General features: G+C 39.9%; 1 protein-coding gene across 10 annotated transcripts in view; it reads left to right on the plus strand.

Moving 5' to 3' along the window:
- BCAS3 (BCAS3 microtubule associated cell migration factor) overlaps positions 1 to 21,238 on the plus strand; it is a 349,601-nt gene that overhangs the window by 87,371 nt on the left and 240,992 nt on the right. For all 10 annotated transcript variants that reach the window (XR_008453135.1, XM_054085103.1, XM_054085105.1 and 7 more), the window contains exons 14-15: positions 7,385 to 7,518; positions 18,443 to 18,707. Coding sequence is in view for 9 of the 10 variants with exons in the window: in XM_054085103.1 (XP_053941078.1) it covers positions 7,385 to 7,518; positions 18,443 to 18,707 (399 nt within the window). In the remaining variant the exon portion in view is untranslated. The remainder of the gene's footprint in view (positions 1 to 7,384; positions 7,519 to 18,442; positions 18,708 to 21,238) is intronic.

Below are 21,238 nucleotides of genomic sequence, written 5' to 3' on the forward strand. Positions count from 1 at the left end.
GTGTTCTGAAGCACTGATAGCACCTCACAGGTTAACAGAAACGCTTTTTCCCCCTGTCTTTCCCGCCTAAGGTGTACAATTTGTCTCTTATGAAACACGTAGATTAATTAAGGTTTGGAGATATCTTTTATAATGGCAAGTGCTGTATAAGCTAATTATTGCAGCACTGATACAGCTGCAACCAGCACCTCATCCGTGCTTTTATAGTGACTGCTTCTTTCTTCTCGAGTTGGCAAAGCAAGTTTTGGACCATCGCCCTCCTGGATTTGCCCTCTCCAGTAAAATGAGCTGCAATTATTGAATGGCAGAACAATTATTTGCTTTTTTTCTCTTTATTTTGACTTTTGTTTTTTTAATTTGAATTATTGCCTTTGAAGACAAAAGTATTAAGAATAATCTAATGGCATCATATTTGATGAATCCAATTAAAAAGATGTATGTGTCTCTACACTGTATATGCTGGGCCAGAGGTGAAAGATAATTCATGGTCTGCAGCTTGCTAGCGTTGCTTTATGGTTTGTTTTTGAAGGAAAATTCAGGAGTGGATTTTATTTTGCATCAAAAGTAGAAACCTAGTGTGTTTTAACACAAAGTATTCTTTGATTGATGGTAAAAAAAATGACCTCCTCATCCTGATTAGTCAGGTTGACATCAATGAGAACGCCCACTTTGTGAAATAATGTCAGTGCTCTTTCTGGACTTTTAAATTCTATTTGTGTACATTCTTTTTCTTTCTTCAATCGTTCCCGGCAGGAATTTTCATTTTCTAGAAATACTCACCACCACATCTTCTTGTGGGTTGAAGGCTTTACGATATACTGAAAATTTAGGAAGTTTTCAGTCATTTAAATCCTCTGTTCAATAATGACTACATTTCAGGTAGCTAAAATTTAAAGTATTCCTTAAAAACAGTCTGTAAACATCGATTTGTTTGTATATTGCTATTGCGGAAATATCTGTTTGGATACATGATAGGTTTATAACGCGTTCCAAAATATATTAAAAGTAATATCAAAACAGTAATTTAGCACAGCAGGCATTGTTAACAAGTTGTTAACTTCCTTTGGGATTAAAGATGCATAACCGTCTGAAAAGGGCAAAATAATTTCCTGTCTTGAAGTTAGTGGCAAAAGCTCTGTAGGCTTCAGGGGGGTCAGGATTTTACCCTCTCTCTGTAACATTTACTTTATTGTTATTCCATTGAAAATCAAAAAACATGACAATACATTTCAGTGGTAAAAATGACGACTGCGATTTCTGCAACTAACAAACCCTGAAAGGCCAAAGGAATGGTAGTGACTGTGGATTTGTATCCCTTTTGGAGGGATTACAAGCAGGTTAAAAGGAAGGGGAGTCTGTTCCCTTTGATCTTTTGCCCTCATTTACTTGGCTGCCCTCAGTGCGTGTCCTTTCGTTTTGGGAGGCAGAACCCCATCCTGATAAAGTCTGAGTATTTATTGGGCCATCAGCTGTAGTCGGTGTTTGAAACTGGTGGATCGTATTTTAGTACATAAAGCCACCCTTGAGCCATCTGTGGGATATTGTAAATGTCTGACAGTTTCCATACATTCACCCCAAGCTCCAAATATCAGATTAAATATATAATTAAGTGTGTTATTGCGTATAGAGGTCTCCAGTCATAGGTGATTTATATATTCACTAAACATTTTTCCTTCTTTTTTGACTTGCTGCGGTGTTTTGGTTTGGGTTTTTTATATCTTTATGTACCGAGGTTTTATCTTTTGGTGGATTTTGCTGTTGAAATCAGATTTTCTTTATTCAGGTAAATTTTTTTGAGACCAAATAACTGTGGTGCATGTGTTACACTTGGAAGTATACGTGGGCTTACTAGCACTAATGTTTGGCTTAATTTTGATTAGCATCAGCCTCAGAGAAGTGTTAAGTGAGTATAAATAAAGCTGCTGTTCATAGGTGAGGCGATATGTTTCATAAAACCATGGACCGTATAAACTTTGTCACATCTTACCAAGATACGTACGCAATTGCTTTTGGAAGAGAGCTGCAGTGGAACAGAAATGGAGAGAGCAGGAATGCCAAGGGAAATGTGTGTGGATGCAATCAGGAGCCACTGTAAGCGCGGTTCTGCTGAGCTCTTCTGCTCTTGTAATTTGAAAACCTACAAAGTATCATATAATGCTGCGTGGTATCTGTGCTCATATTTAAAAAATAAAGTTTGAGTAGTTGTTGATGTTTGTTTATCGCTGTGTAAACAGCGTGTTTGCTCAGTGGCTCTGCATGCGTGGAAATGCAAGAGTTGCGTTGTTCAGTTAAGTGTAGCCATGAATATACGTTCCCTTCATGCAAATGTGTGCCTGTTTTCCTTACATTTGGTGTTCTGAAAACAAATCCAACACAGCTTGAACGTGTTGGGTTCTTCAGTGCGTAATTATAGAATGACATTGTTTTCGAAAGCAGAAAAAACCCTCCTGTTATTCTGAAAGATGGTATTATTTAAAGTGAAGTTACTCATGAAACTTCAACCCAAGGTGAAATTGTGTGTACCTCATTTGTATGCATATAATAAACAACTCTGCAATTAGGTAGGTGTTATAAATAGGATGTGGTGGAGATGCTCAGGCTGCTCAAGTTTCCTAGATTTTATAGCAAGTCCCCAGCCGTGATTTGCTGCTCTCTAATTTTGCTGTTTGGGCTAACCAGCTGACGCCTAGTTGAAGAGAGTTATGTTCCTACAAGGCCGCAGAAGCCTTGGTATTCCGTCTCAGTCTCCTTCAGATTGTGGAGAACTCTGTGTACCATCAGCAACTTCAATCCCACCCTTTAGGCCAACCTCATCTATCAAACCCGGGCTGAGAGCGAGCGAGAGGAAGCTCCCAGATAAACATACAGCAGCGCCTAAACTCCTAATCACTCTGGGCTTCCGCTTCCAGGCCCTATAATTAGAAGTCCTTCTTTTCCTTGTATTCCCAGTTGACGCAAATGCTTTTTGTGGCTTGGCACCTCATTTAGGGCGTGGGCTTAGTTTATGGCCAGGCCAGAGTCTGGTTTAGTCTTCTGATACTGCATAAATAGCTCTTAACCCGCAGTCTGCATCTGTACCAGTTTTTCCTTTTATGCATATATTCCCTGTATTTTTTTAACGTTTCTATCCTGAAAGCAGCTTATTGTTTCCCAAACAGAATGCATGAAAAGTAGGAAGCTGTAAATTAGGGTGAACTTATCTGTTAGGTAAAACAAAGCTTCGGTCCTTTTCTTTTTTCCACCTAGGATACCTGTTCCTTTGAAACTGGATTTTAATCATCTCTGCGGATTTGAAAAACCACACAGTGAAACAGTCGTTAATTAAACCTTGTTGCACCCCTGGTATTGTGGATAAGCAAAATCAGATTTTTTGCAGTGAGGTACATACTAAGTAATATCTGCTTTACACATAGATTTCCACTGGGTTCTGTGTATGTAAGACTTCCAGTTGATTTCAGATGTTATCTGTTAAACAGAGATTAATGCCAGTTTGAAAAATAAGCAGGAAATCCTTGAGAATTATTCACTTTTCATCTATGATTATTCATACATAAAGTACATCATAAGAGAAAACATTTTGGACTGAACTTGCAGTGGCTTTAACCCATATTTCCATCTAAACAGCTTTTTGGGAAAACTGTCACAAGGCCTTTTACAAAGCTGAGTTGAAGTTTCCCGCACTTGAAAGTGAAAGTGAGGTAAAGACCCAAGATTCAATTCCTGTTTGTTTCCTGGGATCAGCTTTTTGCTGGGGTGTTGCAGCTGCGCAGCCGCCTCTCGTTGCGGGGAGACGGAGAGAGAAACGAAATGGCTGAGCTGCGAGAATTGAAAACTGCGATTCTTCAGTGTGAAGTAATGAGCACTGGAAAAAAAACACACCGAAACCCAAGTCAAATGTTTTAAAACATTAGTGATTTATTGTTTGAATAACAGTAGTAAGGAAGGTATTTCAAAAGGCTGTTTTATAAATACATGTTCTTTCACATCTGTGGTATTGTGCTTGGGACCTCTGTGTTGACACAAGTTCTGCGAGTATATATTTGTATTTCAAATGCAAATGTGAGTATGAAAGGTCTTCCTTTAACTAACTGAAAAATAGTTGCTAATATAAGTGAAGGGCCCCTTTTCCTTCAGCTTTCATCTAATAAAATGCGTTTATTCCGAATAGTGACGGACAGCAGCATTTTAGGTTGTATGCATACAAAATTGCCAAATCAGATACCACCCATTTTTCTATTTTTAAGCCAATTCCTTTATGCTCACAAATGTGTTGTCCTTCACCTCTCTACTCCCTCAAAACAGCAAACCCAGAAAAAATAGCCGAAACCACAACCCCGAAGAACACAAAACCCAAAAACCCTGAAGGTAGCACCCATGAATATGGAAGCAAGAGCTCCGTACATCATATGGAACTGGTCAGACCTGCAGATAGGCAAGCACGTTTCACAGCTTCTTTGGCTCAGGTGCAGCGTACGTCATCAAAATCCAAACAGATAACCCCATGTGCTGTCTGGATTTGTGACATATGTTGTAGTGTGTGATTCCCAAAGTGAGCTCTCTGGCACTGCCCTGCTTGAGGTGAGTAGAGATTACAGGTTCTTCGTGAGGAGAAGGGTGAAGTTATATCACGTTCTGCACACTGAGGGGTTTATTGTGTCCGCAGACACCTGTGTTGCTCGCCAATACTGGAAACGAGATACTGGTTAGCTAAACAACCGATGGATTGGATGGACAACGCAGTATGGTAATTCCTGTGTTTTCACTGGCTCGTGATTATTATGCAGCTCTGTCTCCAACTTCCAGACAGATTTTTGGCTCGTTTAAGGTTTTTTTTTACGATCTTCATTGCCCAGTGATGGGATACACATGAAGAATGCTGTGCTCACATCTCTGGGTGCACTCAGCTCTGCCTCTGTATTCATAGAAGACTTATAGCATTTTGGGGAAAGGAAAAAAATGGAGTTTGCTGAGGCCGTCTCTTCTCTGTTGAGAGAAGCCTTATTATTCACCTCTTCCAGCTTCTTCTTCTCCAAAGGTCCTTTTTATCTGGAATAAGGGAGAGCTCAAAAGGACCAACAGCACACTCAGCTTCTCTATAAAGCAATCTAATGCATGAGGAGAGGCAAATATGGGAATATAGAAAATAAATCCTTACTGTTGAATTAGATCTTTTGGAATATCCTCACTCCAGTAATAGCAACAGCCTAATTCTAGCACACAAACCCCTGCTTGCTTCCAGGTTTCTCCACTGGAAATGCTATATATTATTGAGGACCGCACACTTCAGTCGTAGGGAAGTGTATTTTGTGATGTTTCAGAACAGAATTAATGCAAATTATGTGCATAATCCCACACTAAAGACTTGGCTGACTTGCACTTGAGCAACTTTAGCTGTACTTCCTATCAACGCAGTCGCTACAAATCAAGGGAATTGCCAGTTAAGCCAACATTAACATCCAGACCAACCTCAACTCACATGCCTTACCGCCCAAACATAATACTCAAATGCACTCACGGATTTCTTAGCTCCATAACAAACTCTCTTTTCATTTCTAACGCTTGGAATCGGAGTAACAGCCTGCAACAGTAAAAGTATGTCTGCTGGAGGGAATCTTGCTGAGGTCAGATTTAAGGTTTAGCGTTTGTGTGATTTTGAGGAAATGGATGTGTGCAGCGTGGGTGGCCGCGCTCTCTGGCCAAGCCCTGCCAGCATCACTGGTCAAGCTGAGAAGGAAACTTGTAGGCAATTCTGTCTCTAAACGCAGTTTGATTTCTCTCCAGTTTTGTACCTCACTGCTGGTGGGCTTCGGAGTCTTCAAAATATTTGTGTCTTTTTGCAAGTTCCTTATTTGCTGAGCGTTACAGTCAAGAGAAGGTGAGGCACCACCAGTTATGGTCAGACGAAGCCTGCGATGCTGCTGCATTCCCCTCTTTGGAGGCTTCGGCACGGGGCCGTTCCTCCGGGAACCAGGACCTGCTCACAAACCTCAGAGGAGGGAGCAGCACCGGGAGATGAAATGGGCCCAGAACGTCAGGCCTTTGGCTGCGGGAATTCTTCTATTTGGGCTTAAGGGAAGGAGGATTCGAGGACTGCCAAAGAGGGAAAACGCTCCAGCTAATCATCTAGTGATGTTGTAATGTTGATTCAGTAGAAAAGTTAATTAAACTTAATCTTCACTAAGAGTGTGTGTCTTTGCTGCTTGTGCACGAGAATTTTCTTTTAGTTTACATCTAAACTTTTGAAAGTTGTGTACGTTAGGGCTTTGATGGTCACCTGTTACCATTACAATTCAAGTTTCAGTTATGCTTTATGTGGCAAATCAACACAACAAGATGCGCCATGTGGAAATTCCTGGTTTTCTTCAATAGAGGGAGGGATACCTTGAAAATTATTTAGAAGACACTTCAGCTGTGTACAGATTACTTTGTAATTTAAATATCAGAGGATAATTAAATATCAGAGGATTATTTGATGTGGTGTCTTCTTGAATTTCATTAATAAGCATGGTAACATGGGCAGTTTTATACCAAAAAAACCCACTGAAGTTTGTTTACTGTAGTCTTAAATTCTGCCACGATGCTGTACTTTCCTTTTATGTACAAAAATACTTTTTTTTTGGTATAAAGACTTAAACTTTTTTGGCAAATTGACTTCAAATATGTTCGTAAATGTTTAAAACTGGGTTATGAACTGACATGTAGTGGGTAAAGGAAGTAAATAGCATGTATAAGTTACTATGATTCTGCTGCTCATCTAATTTAATCACTTCAGTACATCCCTCGGTGACCTGTTTTCAATGAAGTTAGTACCTAATTTAATATTTCACTTGAAAGCTCTCAACTCGGATTTGCTGCCTTTCAAGCAATAAATCAGACAGTTTATTTCATATACGTTTATAAGAAAGATGCTTCTTGAGGATTGTTTTTGGTATGGGTTGTTTTGGCTGGGTTTTGATAATGTTACAGCTTCCAAAAATTATTATTATGGAGAGATTGATTTTTTTTTTTAATACTGGCTCTTTCCCAGTGAAGAAGCTTTGGGTTTTCACTCTTAACATTCATCATTTTAGTGCTTCATATTAGTCGTGCAAGTTCTCAGCTATAGTTAGAATATTCCCACATTTTTCAGCTGGCTTTTATAGTTTGTATTGTAATAATGAGGTAGTGATACTATTAATGATTTAGGTTGAAGTTCTGATTAATTTTTATTAAGTGAATTCCTTTCCATTCAGTAATGTTCTGCAACTGTTTTCTTTTCTTTCTAGAAAACAAAATGTAAGCTGCACTAGCTTCTTTTAGGTAGACATTCATAAGCCTCTTCGTCTGCAGTGATTAATCTGTTGTGCTTTTGTGTTTCTTTTTTCTTTTTCTTTTTTTTACCCAGGGATGTTGCTGGTCACTACTGACACGTTAGGCCATGATTTCCATGTTTTTCAAATACTGACACATCCTTGGTCATCATCACAAAGTGCCGTCCATCATTTGTATACACTTCACAGGGGAGAGACTGAAGCCAAAGTAAGTTGAACTATTTGCTGAAGAATAATCCCCAGGCACCTTATACATTTTGTGTATGTTGGCACTTTAATGTTTGTTTCAGCACACAAAGAGCCTTTCTTCTGTTATAGCCACAGAATGGATAAGAGCAGAACGCTTAACCCGGATAATAATAAATTCTTGCCCTTTACAATGAGGTGCTGTCAGATTTATTCAGATATGACACTGCCTCCAAAGAGCCCAGATTATTAGCTCTGTTTGTGCTTAACCTTTTCTCATGGAACATGTTAAACATTTGTCTAATGCCTGTGAAGGAACTGCCGGGGTTTGCTTGACTTTGGTGGGAGAAGCCAACGATAGACAATTCAAGAGTTGAAAAGAAGAGTTAATCCCAAGACTGTGATTAACTTTTAATCTAGACATTAGCAAAGTGGGGGAACCTGTTGGAGATTGCAGTGATACGCATTTAACTTCCCGGTTTAAAAATCCCATTCTTAAAGATAGAAGACTGTGTTAGGGTCGCCTCGGGTGAAAAGGTCTGAAATTGTATTTTAAATAACGCTCAGTAAACTGATTTACTGGTAAAGGAGAGAAAAGTGAGCGAGATCCTTTTTGCTGGGGTCACTGCGATAGCAGCCGTGCAGTGTATTATGCTTGAATCCTTCGCTGCAACGCTTTTAGGCATCGGGAGAGCCTCACCTTTGTAGCACTGAGTAACTGTTGAAGAACCTGTTTTAAATACATAAATTAAAATGTCACCACAGGGTAAGAAATGAGTATTGCACTTGCTGATGCAATTACACACTGAAAGCACGGGCTTGCGACAGTCTGGCAGATGTAAACTAGTGTGACAGAGAGAAGCCTCAGGCGCTGCGATTATGACCCTGACACTGGAAGCTTGGATTATGGTGGTACCGTGATTACAGTTCCTTCAAACCATTTTTTGTCCATGCATCGTGCTATTTCTCCGAAGTTTTTTTGGCCTTACCTTTGTACCCAGTAGAATCTGAAAGCTTTATTTGATCGAGTAGTGGTTGATAATGTTTCACTCACCATTCACCAGTAACTTAAATTGCTGGTGATGTAAATACTCTAAAGCATCACTGCTACCGTTCTGCAAAGGTGCGATTGCTCTTATAGGCCATGGTTTACTACGGGAAGGAACAGCTGAATCCGAAAAGTGAGAGGGAGCTCAGAGAAAAATGCCCAATACCTTGGGCAATATATACGGTACTTACAAATAATTTTTGTAAGTAGTATAAAAGGTAAGGCAAATAATTTTTCTAAGTAGTATAAAAAGCATTGAGATCTGTGTATGTACCTACACTGTCATCTATTTGAGCTTGTACTCAAATGGATTTAATGTTTTAGAGTTATTTTTGGTTTGCTTTCATCAAAAAATGAGAAGTATCCTATAATCAGTGTTGAAAACCAAAGCATAGGACTCCAGTCACTAGAAACAAAGATGTTCTTCTGTATTTTACAGCTGATAAATTTGTTTTCAAGGCATACATTGGAAAGCAAACATAACATGTTTTAAGAATAAACCTTTTTTGGTACACGGTTTTTGGGATATAGTATTAGCATCTGTGTGAAGGCATTGCATTAAAATTCTCAGAATCAACATAGTAAAGTTTTTTCTTAGTTTGCCACATAGTTTTCATTTGGAACACGAACAGTATAGCTTTTGGAATGGTATAAAATAGAGAAAATTCTAACCCGTCTGAGGCGTATTGATGGATTTCACAACTCCCTTGGTAATTAACCTATCCAGCAACAATAACACATTGGTAACTGTGATTCTCGACACACATCTATAATATAAAATATGTACATAATATGATGGATGCTTTTACTTTTTTTTAATGATACATCTGTTTGTTTAGTGAGAAGAATAGTATGTGTTGCTGTTCTTCTGTTCCATAAATGTCATGTGTGAGTAGCATTAGACAAGAATTCTGGAGACTATTCAATGTAACCCTCAATGCAGATATTCTGAGACACATACTGGAAGCCCCGGGACCTCCCGTCTTGGTTAAAACAGTATATGTAAATTTGCACCCAGGCCTTTTTCCTCCCCACCCCTCACCCCCCGCCAGTTTAAAGCTAATTGTGAATCAAGGCCAGTGGTCTTAAAGGTCACCTTCTGTACTGGAGCTATAAAAAGTTCTAATTTGTGTTGATGGACATGAGTGATTATCAGTGTCAAAATTTGTTTAGTTAGTGCCCATTATAAATTGTTTAAACATTGTCATTATGCCCTTGTTCTATGTGGTATTTTAATGTCCGTACTGAAATCATCTGCTTTCGCACATGAGATTCTATTCAACAGAGCTTTGCCATAGCCTGATTTGATGCATGATTTTTCTTTCTTTGCTTTGTGATCCATTGCCGTGTTCCTTGCAAATACTTATCGATACTATAAATCATTTAGTCCATGGACAAAGAACTGGTATGTTGGTAGTGTTTATAGGAGTTTCACATACTTGTCTGCGTGGCTGTGTTTAAGCTGCTGGACACACAGAAGTTCCCTGAATGGAATCGCTGCTTCTGCACAAATTGACTGTACGTGGAGTACGCTGTAAGGCGATTTTTCCAAGAAGTCTTGGATCTACAGTGTGTGCCTTGTGTAATACATGGCACGCAGTGTTGTTTGGGAGCAGCAATTTGAATTAGAAACACTAATAAATATATTAGTGTTCCAAATATTGACGGGTATATCTGATGTTATAACAATGTTTGAATTGTAATTTCAGCCAGCCTTGGAGTATCCCCTTTTGCAGGGCTGCAGAATTCCCAGTCGCTATTTTGCCTTGTCTTTAGCAGAGCAATAGCTGGGTATTTCTCATCTGTCTCCTAAGAGAAGGTGACAGAAGTCCCTTCTGTCATTCGTACACAGAAGCATCTTAAGTGGATTAAGTTGCATGCTTAATGTCCATTAAAGGAGAAGCAGCAAGTGTTGTGATTTAATAATGGTGTTTTCTGATCGATTTCCTGCAATCAAGCATTGTCTCCAAGTCACCCATGTGTCTTTCTGGAGTCAGATAGCTTATATGGTTACTTTGACTTAATAAAGCTAAAGAATATATGCTTCATCATGCATTTGTTTTTCTAAATTCCAGACAAATTCTAGTTTGGGTCTGAGAAATGCCTTTTAGAGCTTATCCGCCCCACCGGTCCGCTTGGTATTGGCTTCGTGGTGCTGAGGGAGGTTTAGGGACAGTGCTTGGTGAGGCAGGGGTTCTGAGCATCTGTTCTCCTCGATAATGGAGTTAAGGGTTAGTAGTAGTAGTATTCTCTGGGACTGTTCACAGTTGTTCTTCGTAACATGGTTTTCCTTTTCTCTTTTTGGATGCTTTGAACAATGAATGGAGCGTTGCTGAGTTTTAAAGTCCTGTTACTGCAAATCTATGTTGTATTTGCAGACTTTGAGCAGCAAATATAGGAAGAAGCCTTCTGTGCTGAAAAAAACATTGAGTCAGAACTCTGAAGACCACTCAGTTCCCAACAAAGCCACTGACTTTTTTATGTGGCTCGCAGGAAGATGGGGTAAGGAAAGTGGACCTCTGTCTCCTAAGGGAGTTGCGAGGACAGTGGTCATGAAGGAATGTGAAGTGCTCTGATACTTCATTGCTTCGAGTGATTCAAGTCCCAAGGTCACAACGTTCCAAGTTACTATTCTGCAAACACAGAAGTCACCATTTCAATTACATTGGATTAATATCATTTAGTCCTTACGTGCCTCTTATGCTTTAGAATTATTATTTTTTTTACTTAAGAGAACAAAATCCAGTATGTTTGGTGCAATGTGTTACACTGTGAATCGGTTCACTGCAATCCGTGGTTGTATTTAACCACACCAGAGAGAGAACTGAAGCTCTCGGAGAGTCCGTACTTGCACACTTCAGCTGTAAAGGAGAAAAATGTGGGTGTGATAGACGTTTCGGTTAAGGATGCTCTTCTTGTCCTACAGCTCTTGCATTGTAATTCAACGCTTTCTGCGCTTGTATTTTTATCCAAGAGCTTTTCTGAAGGTTTTGAATAAAGGTATAGCATGTTCCGAACTGAGGAAGCTCATTTACTTGCAGATGAAAGTAAGACTGTCACCTGATGATCCTCTCTCTTTGATCTGAAATTGTAAACAGAAAAAAAAAAATATCCCTGAAAACAATATTATCTCAGCCCAGAACAAATAAACGTAACGATAGCGTCGGTGGTGTGGTGGCCAGCGTCCTCTGCAATCTTCCGCACTGTTAGACTTTTGTTATTCTGACTCTCAGACTGCTGCTATAACTGACTTCAGTCCACACAGGTAAACACGGGGAATGATAAAAACATTCCAGCGTGTGTTGCCCCAGATCACATGCAATTTTACGCTTTTCTAGGGAACGCGTGAATGTTTTTGTGACGTAATTTCATAGGGACCGTTCAAGGTTGTGTCGCGTACCCTGTCCAGGCAGTGAAACATCGGAATCGTTTACAAACGTTTGATGTAAACCTCCATGGTTAATGGGAATTTCTTCCTATCTTTCGGCGTAATTATGTAGCTGCAATTATTGAAATAGCCTCTGGAAGACAGACTTTGCTTTTCTGGGAAAGAATCTGGGACAGTCTTGAAATAATAAAGATTAATTTAGGGAAGTTGATCATTCTTTGAGGAAAGCAGACAGTAAGAAACTGTTGCAAACAGAAGGCGCTCACCTGTCTTGAGGAGACAGCTCCAAGCAGAGAGCCGTCTGCTGTTTCGGTGGTTAATAGAGAGCAGCTGCTTTGGCCAAAGGACCCTACATGAGCATCTCACTGTGCCCAGATTCTGCCGTTGCTTTGATACAGAACTGAAATCCATTTTGACGACTCAGGGAGACAGAGTTGGGTCTGTGCAAGTCTGATAAATTTTATTGTGTAGTCTATCATTTTATTATTTTTTCTTTAGTGTTTGCTACTACATTTTCTCAACCCCAAAAATTCAAATACAGACCAGTTTTCGAATGTGTTTTGACCCTTGCCTTCTCAGTCCTGCTGCTCTTTCTTGTTGTTTAAGGATGTTGTTTTCTTATTTCTGACATCACCCTGCCCAGCATAATTAAATACTTCAGTCGTGTCCTTCAAGTAATGGTGTGTTTCCTCTGTGACAGTGCACGGTGTGCGTGAAACTGGGTTAAGTTCCTGTTGCAGTGATGCTGGGCATGCTTCATTGTTGTTCCACTTCACTATTGAAGTTTAATTTAATGCAGTGAAACACACAAGAATATACAGATTGTTCTGGTGTAACTTGCCACAACTGAAAACGGGGCACTAGAGGAGAAATAAAGAGCCCCGGGAAGATCAGAATGCATTTTAATAGTCGTTTCTTGTAATCACTGTGAAAATAACATGGTTTGGTGTTTGTGAGCTTTGTTTTCTGACTGATGCATTATGCACATAGATCAGGAATGGATTTGCCTGGGAAGGGACTGTGACAGCCCAGTAAAGCTCCTTCTTTCTAAGACAGTCAGCGATAGGATATGTTGTGCAGCAAGTAAGTACAATATTAACTTCTAGAAGCCCTGAAATACAGAGGCTGGGTATGGGCTGCCGGTCATTCCCAAGAGCGGTGGTAAACAAGGTCACTGCCTGTCCCATGGGATTGTGTGTGTAATCAGCCATTCCTCTGACTATCCTCTGACTGCTTTTAAAACTTGTTTTCTATGTGCTGCCCTTACTCCTGCTTTGGTTTTTTTTTTCAGTTATGGCTTGAATTTTTATTATTTTTTTTATTTATTTTGTGAATATGTTCTAATTAACACAGTCTTTGGAGAAGCTGTGGGAAGGAGGAAAGAATGATAGCAAAAATGATTTCTGCTATTAAAAATAAGTGAATGTTTGTCAGCTTTGATGCCTTCGATTCAGATGATTTCCTCCAGATTTTTAGAATATCAGAAGTAATTTTTCGATCTGTACAACTTTGAGAGCCACCCTTCGGAAGGGCTGTTGACACACAGTGGGTCCTCGTAGGACTCTGTATATTAAATTACGCCACTGTCTCACCCAGGTCAGACTCTGAACGTGGCTGCCAAGTTCTCCTTCAGTTTTCTGCAGTATTTTACATTGTAGAATTTGAAAAACAGGGAAATAGGATAGCAGAGGTTAAAATGAAGCAAAGGAGAAGAGTAATTGAAGGAGAACAGAGAAGATTGTGTAAGAATTTATGGGGGTTAGAAGTGAAGGCTTTGATGGAAAGGGTTGTGAGAAACAAATGGTGAAGGTGAGAGACATGACAAAGGTGAAGGAAGCTACGTGGTGGAGGACTCACTGTATAATACAAGCTGAAAGACTTAATGCCATTGAAAGACTTTTTTCCTAGCGGCTGTTAAGAAAACCTTTCTCAGACTGTTATTTCCTTTCTGTAGGAATACTGGATGATCGCTTTCCAAGTCATGCTAAAGCCTACCAGAATATTTGAAACACTGTTTGTCTCTGATAGGAGAACAGCTGCATTGTCCATGATTCTGAAAGTGGTATTGGTAATTTTGTGAGGGTACTGAAGTCTTTTTCAAAAGTTTTTGTATCATATTAATGCGGAGAAAAGTCCATAGGCAGTAATGTGAGAGGTGCAGCATGTTTGGGTGGCCAGAACCCCTTTGGGTTTGACAGGTACTGACTAGGATTTGTGCAGCAAGCCGAATAGTCTATAAAATATGGACAATATTTCTGCAGACCTCTTGTACAACAGGAGTCGCAGATCCCTGGCTCAGACGTGAATTGGACGATGCACATTGTTATCCTTATAATGTACTGTGGTTGTCTTTTAACCATATTTTCTTATTCCTTCAGGCAAGAAAAGGCTTTGGTGCTTCTAATCTTGAAGTATCCAGGGATTTCACTGAGACATTTGCATATACAAGAAATGTAGCTTGAAGCTTAAGGAACCAAACTGCTCACAAAATAGGAGGAAGAGATGATGGTAAAGCTAGGAGGAAGCATTGATGTTCCCGTATAAGTATTTAGTATTGCAGTTTAAAACATCTTAAGGTTTCCCAAGTTAAACAGAATCTCAGGTCTATAATTCCCTTTCCTGGCCCAGACAGAAGCAGACAGATAACATTTTGAAATACAGACATGAGTATTAAATCTGATGTTGACCTTCAGCTATAGGATAAACTTGGCATCATGAGAGCCCTAGTGTACTTTGTGCTTTATTAACATATTGCTGTAAACACTATGGGGGTTTGATCGATCTTTGGTATCTAAACATTACATCATAATTAACAACAACTCCAGAAATATATTATAAATACATGAAATAATAGTACATTAACTTAAAGAACAGCAATAAATTGCAACACTTAGCATAAACTTGAAAACCACTAATGGGCCACTGTGCAGTTTGTTTATACTCAAAGCAGTCAAGAACTCTGTGTAATGTACAGTAACCGTGTGGTGGATAACAGCAAGTCTGATGTGGTAATTTATACATTTTCATTTCACGGACACACACAGAGCTGATATTTTGAAGTAATTTCTGAGACTGGCGTGACAAGCATTCTCCTCTCAGCTTGGTCCACTGCTTTCTTGCAGGTCTACTGGGAAGCTGTGAACCCCCTTGCATTGCACAGATGGATTTGAGCTGCTTTGATGTGAATGTATTTAATTAATAGCCTTGTATGAAATATTCTCTGAGTCACCTCCTTGAACTGGTGGTGGTACTGCCACTCATCATGCATCTGTGAGAGACCAACGAGGCCATTTTTGAGCCTGGTTGGAGATGGGTGGAATTATCGCATGTGTACCAGTAGCTTCCAAAATAGCTTGTCTCGCTGCTGAGTAGGCTTTCATAGCTGTATTCCCATAAATCTTAATTCATTTCACACTCATCTGTCAACACTTTTTTTCCCTCTTGTTATTGCTGTCTTAAAACCCTGCCTGCTCTCTGCCTCTGTGGTTTTAGCCATATTTTAAGTAGTCCTGACCGTGATCCCCCACTCTCCAACTGCGCGTGTTTGTGTTTGCTATTTTACAGAGAGCATTTTGGATTAGGTTGTTCCAAACTTTCTTCCTGAAGATCACGAATATTTTTTTCTGTGTAATGTTTACACTGAGAAAAAACATCCTGTAATGATTGTTTGCAAGTTTCTTGGCTTGTGTTGTCACATGCCAGGGCTGTTGTATGTGTTTTTAAAACAACGTAATCCTAAGGATGTATACTGAAATCAGAGTATTAATATAAGAACTGATATATCTCTGTTATGCAAAACAGGGAGGTACATTTTTTTGTCTTTATAATCTCAAAGAACTGTCCTCTAAGAACGCTCCAGCAACTAACATGAGAGGGTACACGATCAAAGTGGGTGAAAGCAGTGATTTAAAGATTTGAGCTGTGAAATCAGATTGTCCTGGGAAGAGAAGGCTCCGAGGAGACCTCAGAGCAGCTTCCAGTACCCGAAGGGGCTCCAGGAAAGTGGGAGAGGGACTATTCACAAAGGCTTGTGGGGATAAGACGAGGGGGAACGGGTATAAACTGGAGAGGGGGAGATTTAGAGTAGACATAAGGAGGAATTTCTTCACTGTGAGAGTGGTGAGGCCCTGGCCCAGGTTGCCCAGAGAAGCTGTGGCTGCCCCATCCCTGGAGGTGTTCCAGGCCAGGTTGGATGGGCCTTGGGCAGCCTGAGCCAGTGGGAGGTGTCCCTGCCCATGGCACGGGGGCTGGAACTGGATGATCTTTAAGGTCCCTTCCAACCCAAACTATTCTATGATTCTCTAATTCTATGATTCTATGATCCATGTGTTGGAGGCACCGAGCGAGCGAGCAGAACGGCAAAGGGGAAGGAAAGAAAAGCTGTTTTCTTGAACTGGGACAGCTGGATGGTTTTTGAGATCAGGAAGGGAACTTAAGGCCGGATCTAAAATGAATACCACATACTTGGAAAACAGTGATGTGTTCAGAGCATATAATGAAAGATATGACCATTCTTCATGTCATTAGAAATTAGAAAATGAAGCCTTTGCCTGGATTGGAAATTTATTCCAACGGCCTTCATGATTTTATTGTATCGGTGATCTTTCCGTTGTAGCTGAGAATGGCAGTTTGTATGAAGTCCTTACGTTTAATTTTGACTGGTAGAAATCGCCCCTCTTAATGACAAGTATTTAAATGCTCTTGGTGCCATAGTTTTCCTCTGACCCCGCAGCTTCTTCGGGGTTTCTTTTTTTGGCTCTTGATAATCCCTGTGGGGTCTCTAATCCTTTTGGAGCAATCTATTAGGGTGAAACGCTTTGTAGGCAAACTAGGAGCTCTAAGTGCTGTGACTTTGTGTCTGTAAGACCAGAATCACTGAAAGTGCTAAACCCGTCAGATTTGGGGGAGATTGTTTAGCTATATCATTAGCAGATCATTTGGGTATGTCATCACAATTGAAAAGTGCAGGTGGGTAGCGCTGTTTTTTAGTTTATCTATGTAATGTTGATGAAGTATTTTGTGTCGTGACAGTCTGTCAGCCAAATATCTTGTCACAAGTCACAAGACTTAAATCCTTTTTTTATCTCAAAGGCTCCAGGGCTCAGTTGGAAACTTGCACTTTGATGAATACTTGCTGCTTTTGTCTGAAATAGCCGGAGTGCATTTCTGGAATATTTGTCAAGATTTTATCAGTGTTTACTCCAATTTGAGTACCTCCAGTGTATTGTAAAACTGGCTTCAGTGAAATCTTAAAGAATTTTATTTAGTTTATGCTGTTTGATAATATAATGAAAACTAATCCTTCGTCTATATGTTTGTTTGCCCTGTTAAATCCCACTTGGCTATGTGGTTCTTTTTAGTCACCTTTTACCTTTAAAAACATTTTTGTAAGAATGATTTTAATTTTTTTTTTCTATGATAAATCGTTTTAACCCAGACTACTTGTTTTCTTGAGTTGTCTGCCAGTACAGGGTTGGAAACAAACTTTAATCTCTCTTTTAAAGCATTTCTTCAGGAAGAAGAATTTGCTTTCCAGCCAAGTGTTGGGTAGAGCACACTTAAATGAATTAAATCCTTCCGAACTTCATATCTGAGATCAATGCAAAGAGTAACTAGAGTAGAAAATATTTAACTGCATTTTTATATTAGCTTCAAGACTGACCATTTTAAGCTGAAATAAGATTTGTATGTCTCAGATGGTGGATAAGGATTCGTATGCATAAGAAGAAACGTAACTGGGGTCTTTCTTGGAACTTTAATAGCAGATTAATAAAGATTGTTATATGTAAAATGGAGTGGGTTTATAGAAGGAAGTGGCTAAGGTGGTTCAGTTCCTTCCCAGAGTTTCAAAATGAACAAAGAACCTAAGTCCAGGGATACCTGGATGAATGGTAATTCCACCAAGGGATAAACCAGTAATAGTGGGATTAGAGACCATTATTGCCAGCTTTTGAACATACATTGGTTTGGGGTTTGTTAAGTTATGTAGGACATGGTATTTCTGTTGACTTAAAATGCAGTTTTGAGTGCCAGTATTTGTCAAAATCAGGCCCAGTGGTGAGATGTCTCTCTTGTTCTCATCTCTCCCTTTCCCTCTTTTTGGGTAATCTCTAAAAATCGAAGTAAACACACAAGAAACAAAACATGTAGTTGAAATGGTTTCCCAGCTCTTTTTAGAACTAAGTTCTCTTTGAAAATGACACTGAGCTCTTCTGGCTTTCTGTAGCCTTTGCAGCATGGTTTGTTTTCATAAGTTCAGGCCTGTTGAAAAGAAAAATCTTGGAATCTTTGGAAAAGTAGACAAACTTTGGAACTGGGTGCTGTACTGCAGCTTGTACTTCTAATATATATTGGTATATATGCAAAAATTAAAGTTATGCCCAGACTTAGGGTTTTTTAATTCACTTTTCCAACAAGATTTGTCTTTGCTCAGAACATGGTAGTCCGTTTCCTTCATTAGATATATGTACATTGGTAACTACATTCCCCTTTCGCTCCTCTGTTTCCTAGGTACAGGATATCTCCTTCAGCCATGACTGTCGCTGGGTGGTGGTCAGCACGCTTCGTGGCACTTCCCATGTTTTTCCTATCAATCCTTACGGCGGCCAGCCCTGCGTCCGAACACACATGTCACCCCGGGTGGTAAATCGCATGAGCCGATTCCAGAAGAGTGCAGGGTTGGAAGAGATCGAGCAAGAGCTGACGTCTAAGCAAGGAGGACGCTGTAGCCCTGTTCCAGGCCTGTCGAGCAGCCCGTCTGGCTCACCGCTCCATGGTAAATCCCTTTTTTTCTTATTTTCCTCCCATTTACACTGTCAAGAAGCCTTTCGCCTTGAATTATTAATGCCCATGTCCTCTAGGATGTTTCAGTACCTGCTGTGTAGCTGCCTCGCTCAAAAAGACTTGGTTCCTAAATACTTTTGGAGATGATGGCTTAAAGATCTTCATAGCCTTCCAGCTTCACATTTCAATAGTATTTGCTAACAGCTGGAACTACAGAAACATTGGTTTTACTGGCAGTTGCAAGAACTACTGTCTCATTCTCTTTGCCCATTTAGTTTGTGCCACTAAAAAATGAGTTTCTTAAAATAAGGAGCTGCAGGTATTGTGCAAAAATATGTAACCTATGCAGATGATCTAGGAACGAGTCAAGGTATAAATACTTTAGAAAGATGGTTCTGGTTTGGCAGCTTGCTTAAGTAAACTACACTATCACAGATGTGTTAATAATTTCCACACTAAGCTGTAAATTTGGGGGTCTTTAGATTTCAAGTTTTATGTCCATCCAGCACAAAGTCAATAATCTGGTCTATATTCAAATGCAGTTACCTAAAATTCTCATTGCTCATCAGACTGAATGATCATGAAGCACACCTGGATATCCACAATATATACTGTTAGAGGAGAAGTCTGGAAACTACGCAATGTGATGGCATAGACTTTGTCCACTTTTTTGAGGCGTGAGTGGGTAGGGTGAGCGATGTGACAAATAATGTGCAAAGGGAAAAAATAAATCTGTAAGAATGCATCTGTACGACCTACTCCAGTGGTGGATGTGCTTTGGAGAAACTAAACGGAGGTGAAGGGGAACCTCTGATAAAGGTTCAAAAATCATCGTTGTCCCAGCTTCTTCACTTTCATCTTTGCTGTTCTTTTTGCTCTTCTCTCTGACACAGTTTATACTGGAAGCTGCTTGTTTGGGTTCAGGATTTGTTGCATCCTTACTCCTTGCTAGTAAAAGCAAGTTGCAGCTTCCACTGGAGTGAGTTTAAATAGCAGTTTGGTAGACGTAGCCACTCATTTCCAGGCTGGGAGCATTAAAAAAGGGCAGGGAACAACTCCTCTTTACTAATGATGAGCAGGATTAAAAGTGTTTATGAAAGCCCAGCTATGTGCTGTCACAGTCAATGTCTTTGCTGCTATAGAGAGGGGTTTCTGAATCAACGAACATTTTTATTACTTGTTGATTATTAACGGAACCAGAGTTGTCTCAGAAAAAGCCTTTTCTCCTTTCTTTGGACTTTTCCAAACAAATTTTCTGCTGAGCTGTTCTGGAGCCATGCTTTTCTGCCTGGAGCCAGAGGAAGGCACCCAAAACGTGATCGGCAGTTTCCTCCTCCTCGGAGACAGTTGTGTATCTACCATTTTACTTTGCTGTCGTTGTACAGCAGCGCAGCATATCAAGCTTGAAACAGACTGGGGAGTGCAATAAAGGGTTCCTATAGCACATCCAATCCCTTTTAACTGTTGACATCACGTAGCAGAGAGGAAGGAACCACAATTTGTGTAGCTTTCATCCAACCAATTCTGTTTTCTGTCAAGGGAAATTGCAGTAAGTTTTTGCCTTTACAGTACTCTTAGGCGCATTTGAAGTTTTGTATAGCCTTGGCCCTTTCTTTTTTAAAGAAGAAACAGCAGTTTCATTTGCTCTAGGATCCTCACGGTGGGCAGATTTACTCTGTAGAGAAGGACATGCAGGGGCGAGTTACTGAGAGAAAGGGAGCGGCGCTTATGGAAGTGTCATGAGAGCCGTAAGGCTTCACTTTTGAAATGCCTGTCTCGAAATATAAATAAATCCGTTTTTTCCAAGGTCTTTGTGCAGTGGTCATTGCTTGAAAATTAGCTCCATATAAAGAATTAGCTCCGTTTGGAGGCTGCAGTGGGCACTTGAGGATTAAGACAGGAAGGTAACTTCAGTATCTGGATAACTGAACACAGATTGTGCTCATTACATTCTCACAGTGTAGAAGAGTTTGGAGGTGGACACATAGTAAGAACTTGCAAGCCTTAGGAAAAAAGATAAAGTTCTTTGATTTTAAATAATCCATTTGGTAAAATACTGTACTTTTTTAGTAATATTATTGCTGCTTTTTCATTGTAGTAGTAGTTTAGTTTACCTGGCTGAAGGCAGGCAGGAATTCGATTATTTGCCTTTTATAAGAAGCCATTTATCTTCAACTTGCCAAGAAAATAACAGAAGTTCACAGTGACTTTCAGTGGAGGGATTCTGTGTGTGTGGCAGCTGGATCAGCCAAAGATCAGTGATTATTTTAATTTGTGAACCAAGACGTGTTTACTCGGATTGTAACAGCTTCTTACCATATTAAAGTGTTAAATGTTTGGAGGAGTTAACGGCAGTCTGGTGATGGGACTTGGTACTCAGAACAGAGAAGAGCAGTTCTGGTGTTAGTTCTTTGCTTTACTTTTAACTTGTTGTGTGACCCTTGGTAAGTTTTATTGATCTGATTTTGTCTATCGGCTTTCTATGGTGTAACAAGAAGAATAATCTTTGCTTTCCCCCGTGTG

Source organism: Cuculus canorus, chromosome 20 (assembly GCF_017976375.1).
Source record: "Cuculus canorus isolate bCucCan1 chromosome 20, bCucCan1.pri, whole genome shotgun sequence".
Lineage (NCBI taxonomy): Eukaryota > Metazoa > Chordata > Aves > Cuculiformes > Cuculidae > Cuculus > Cuculus canorus.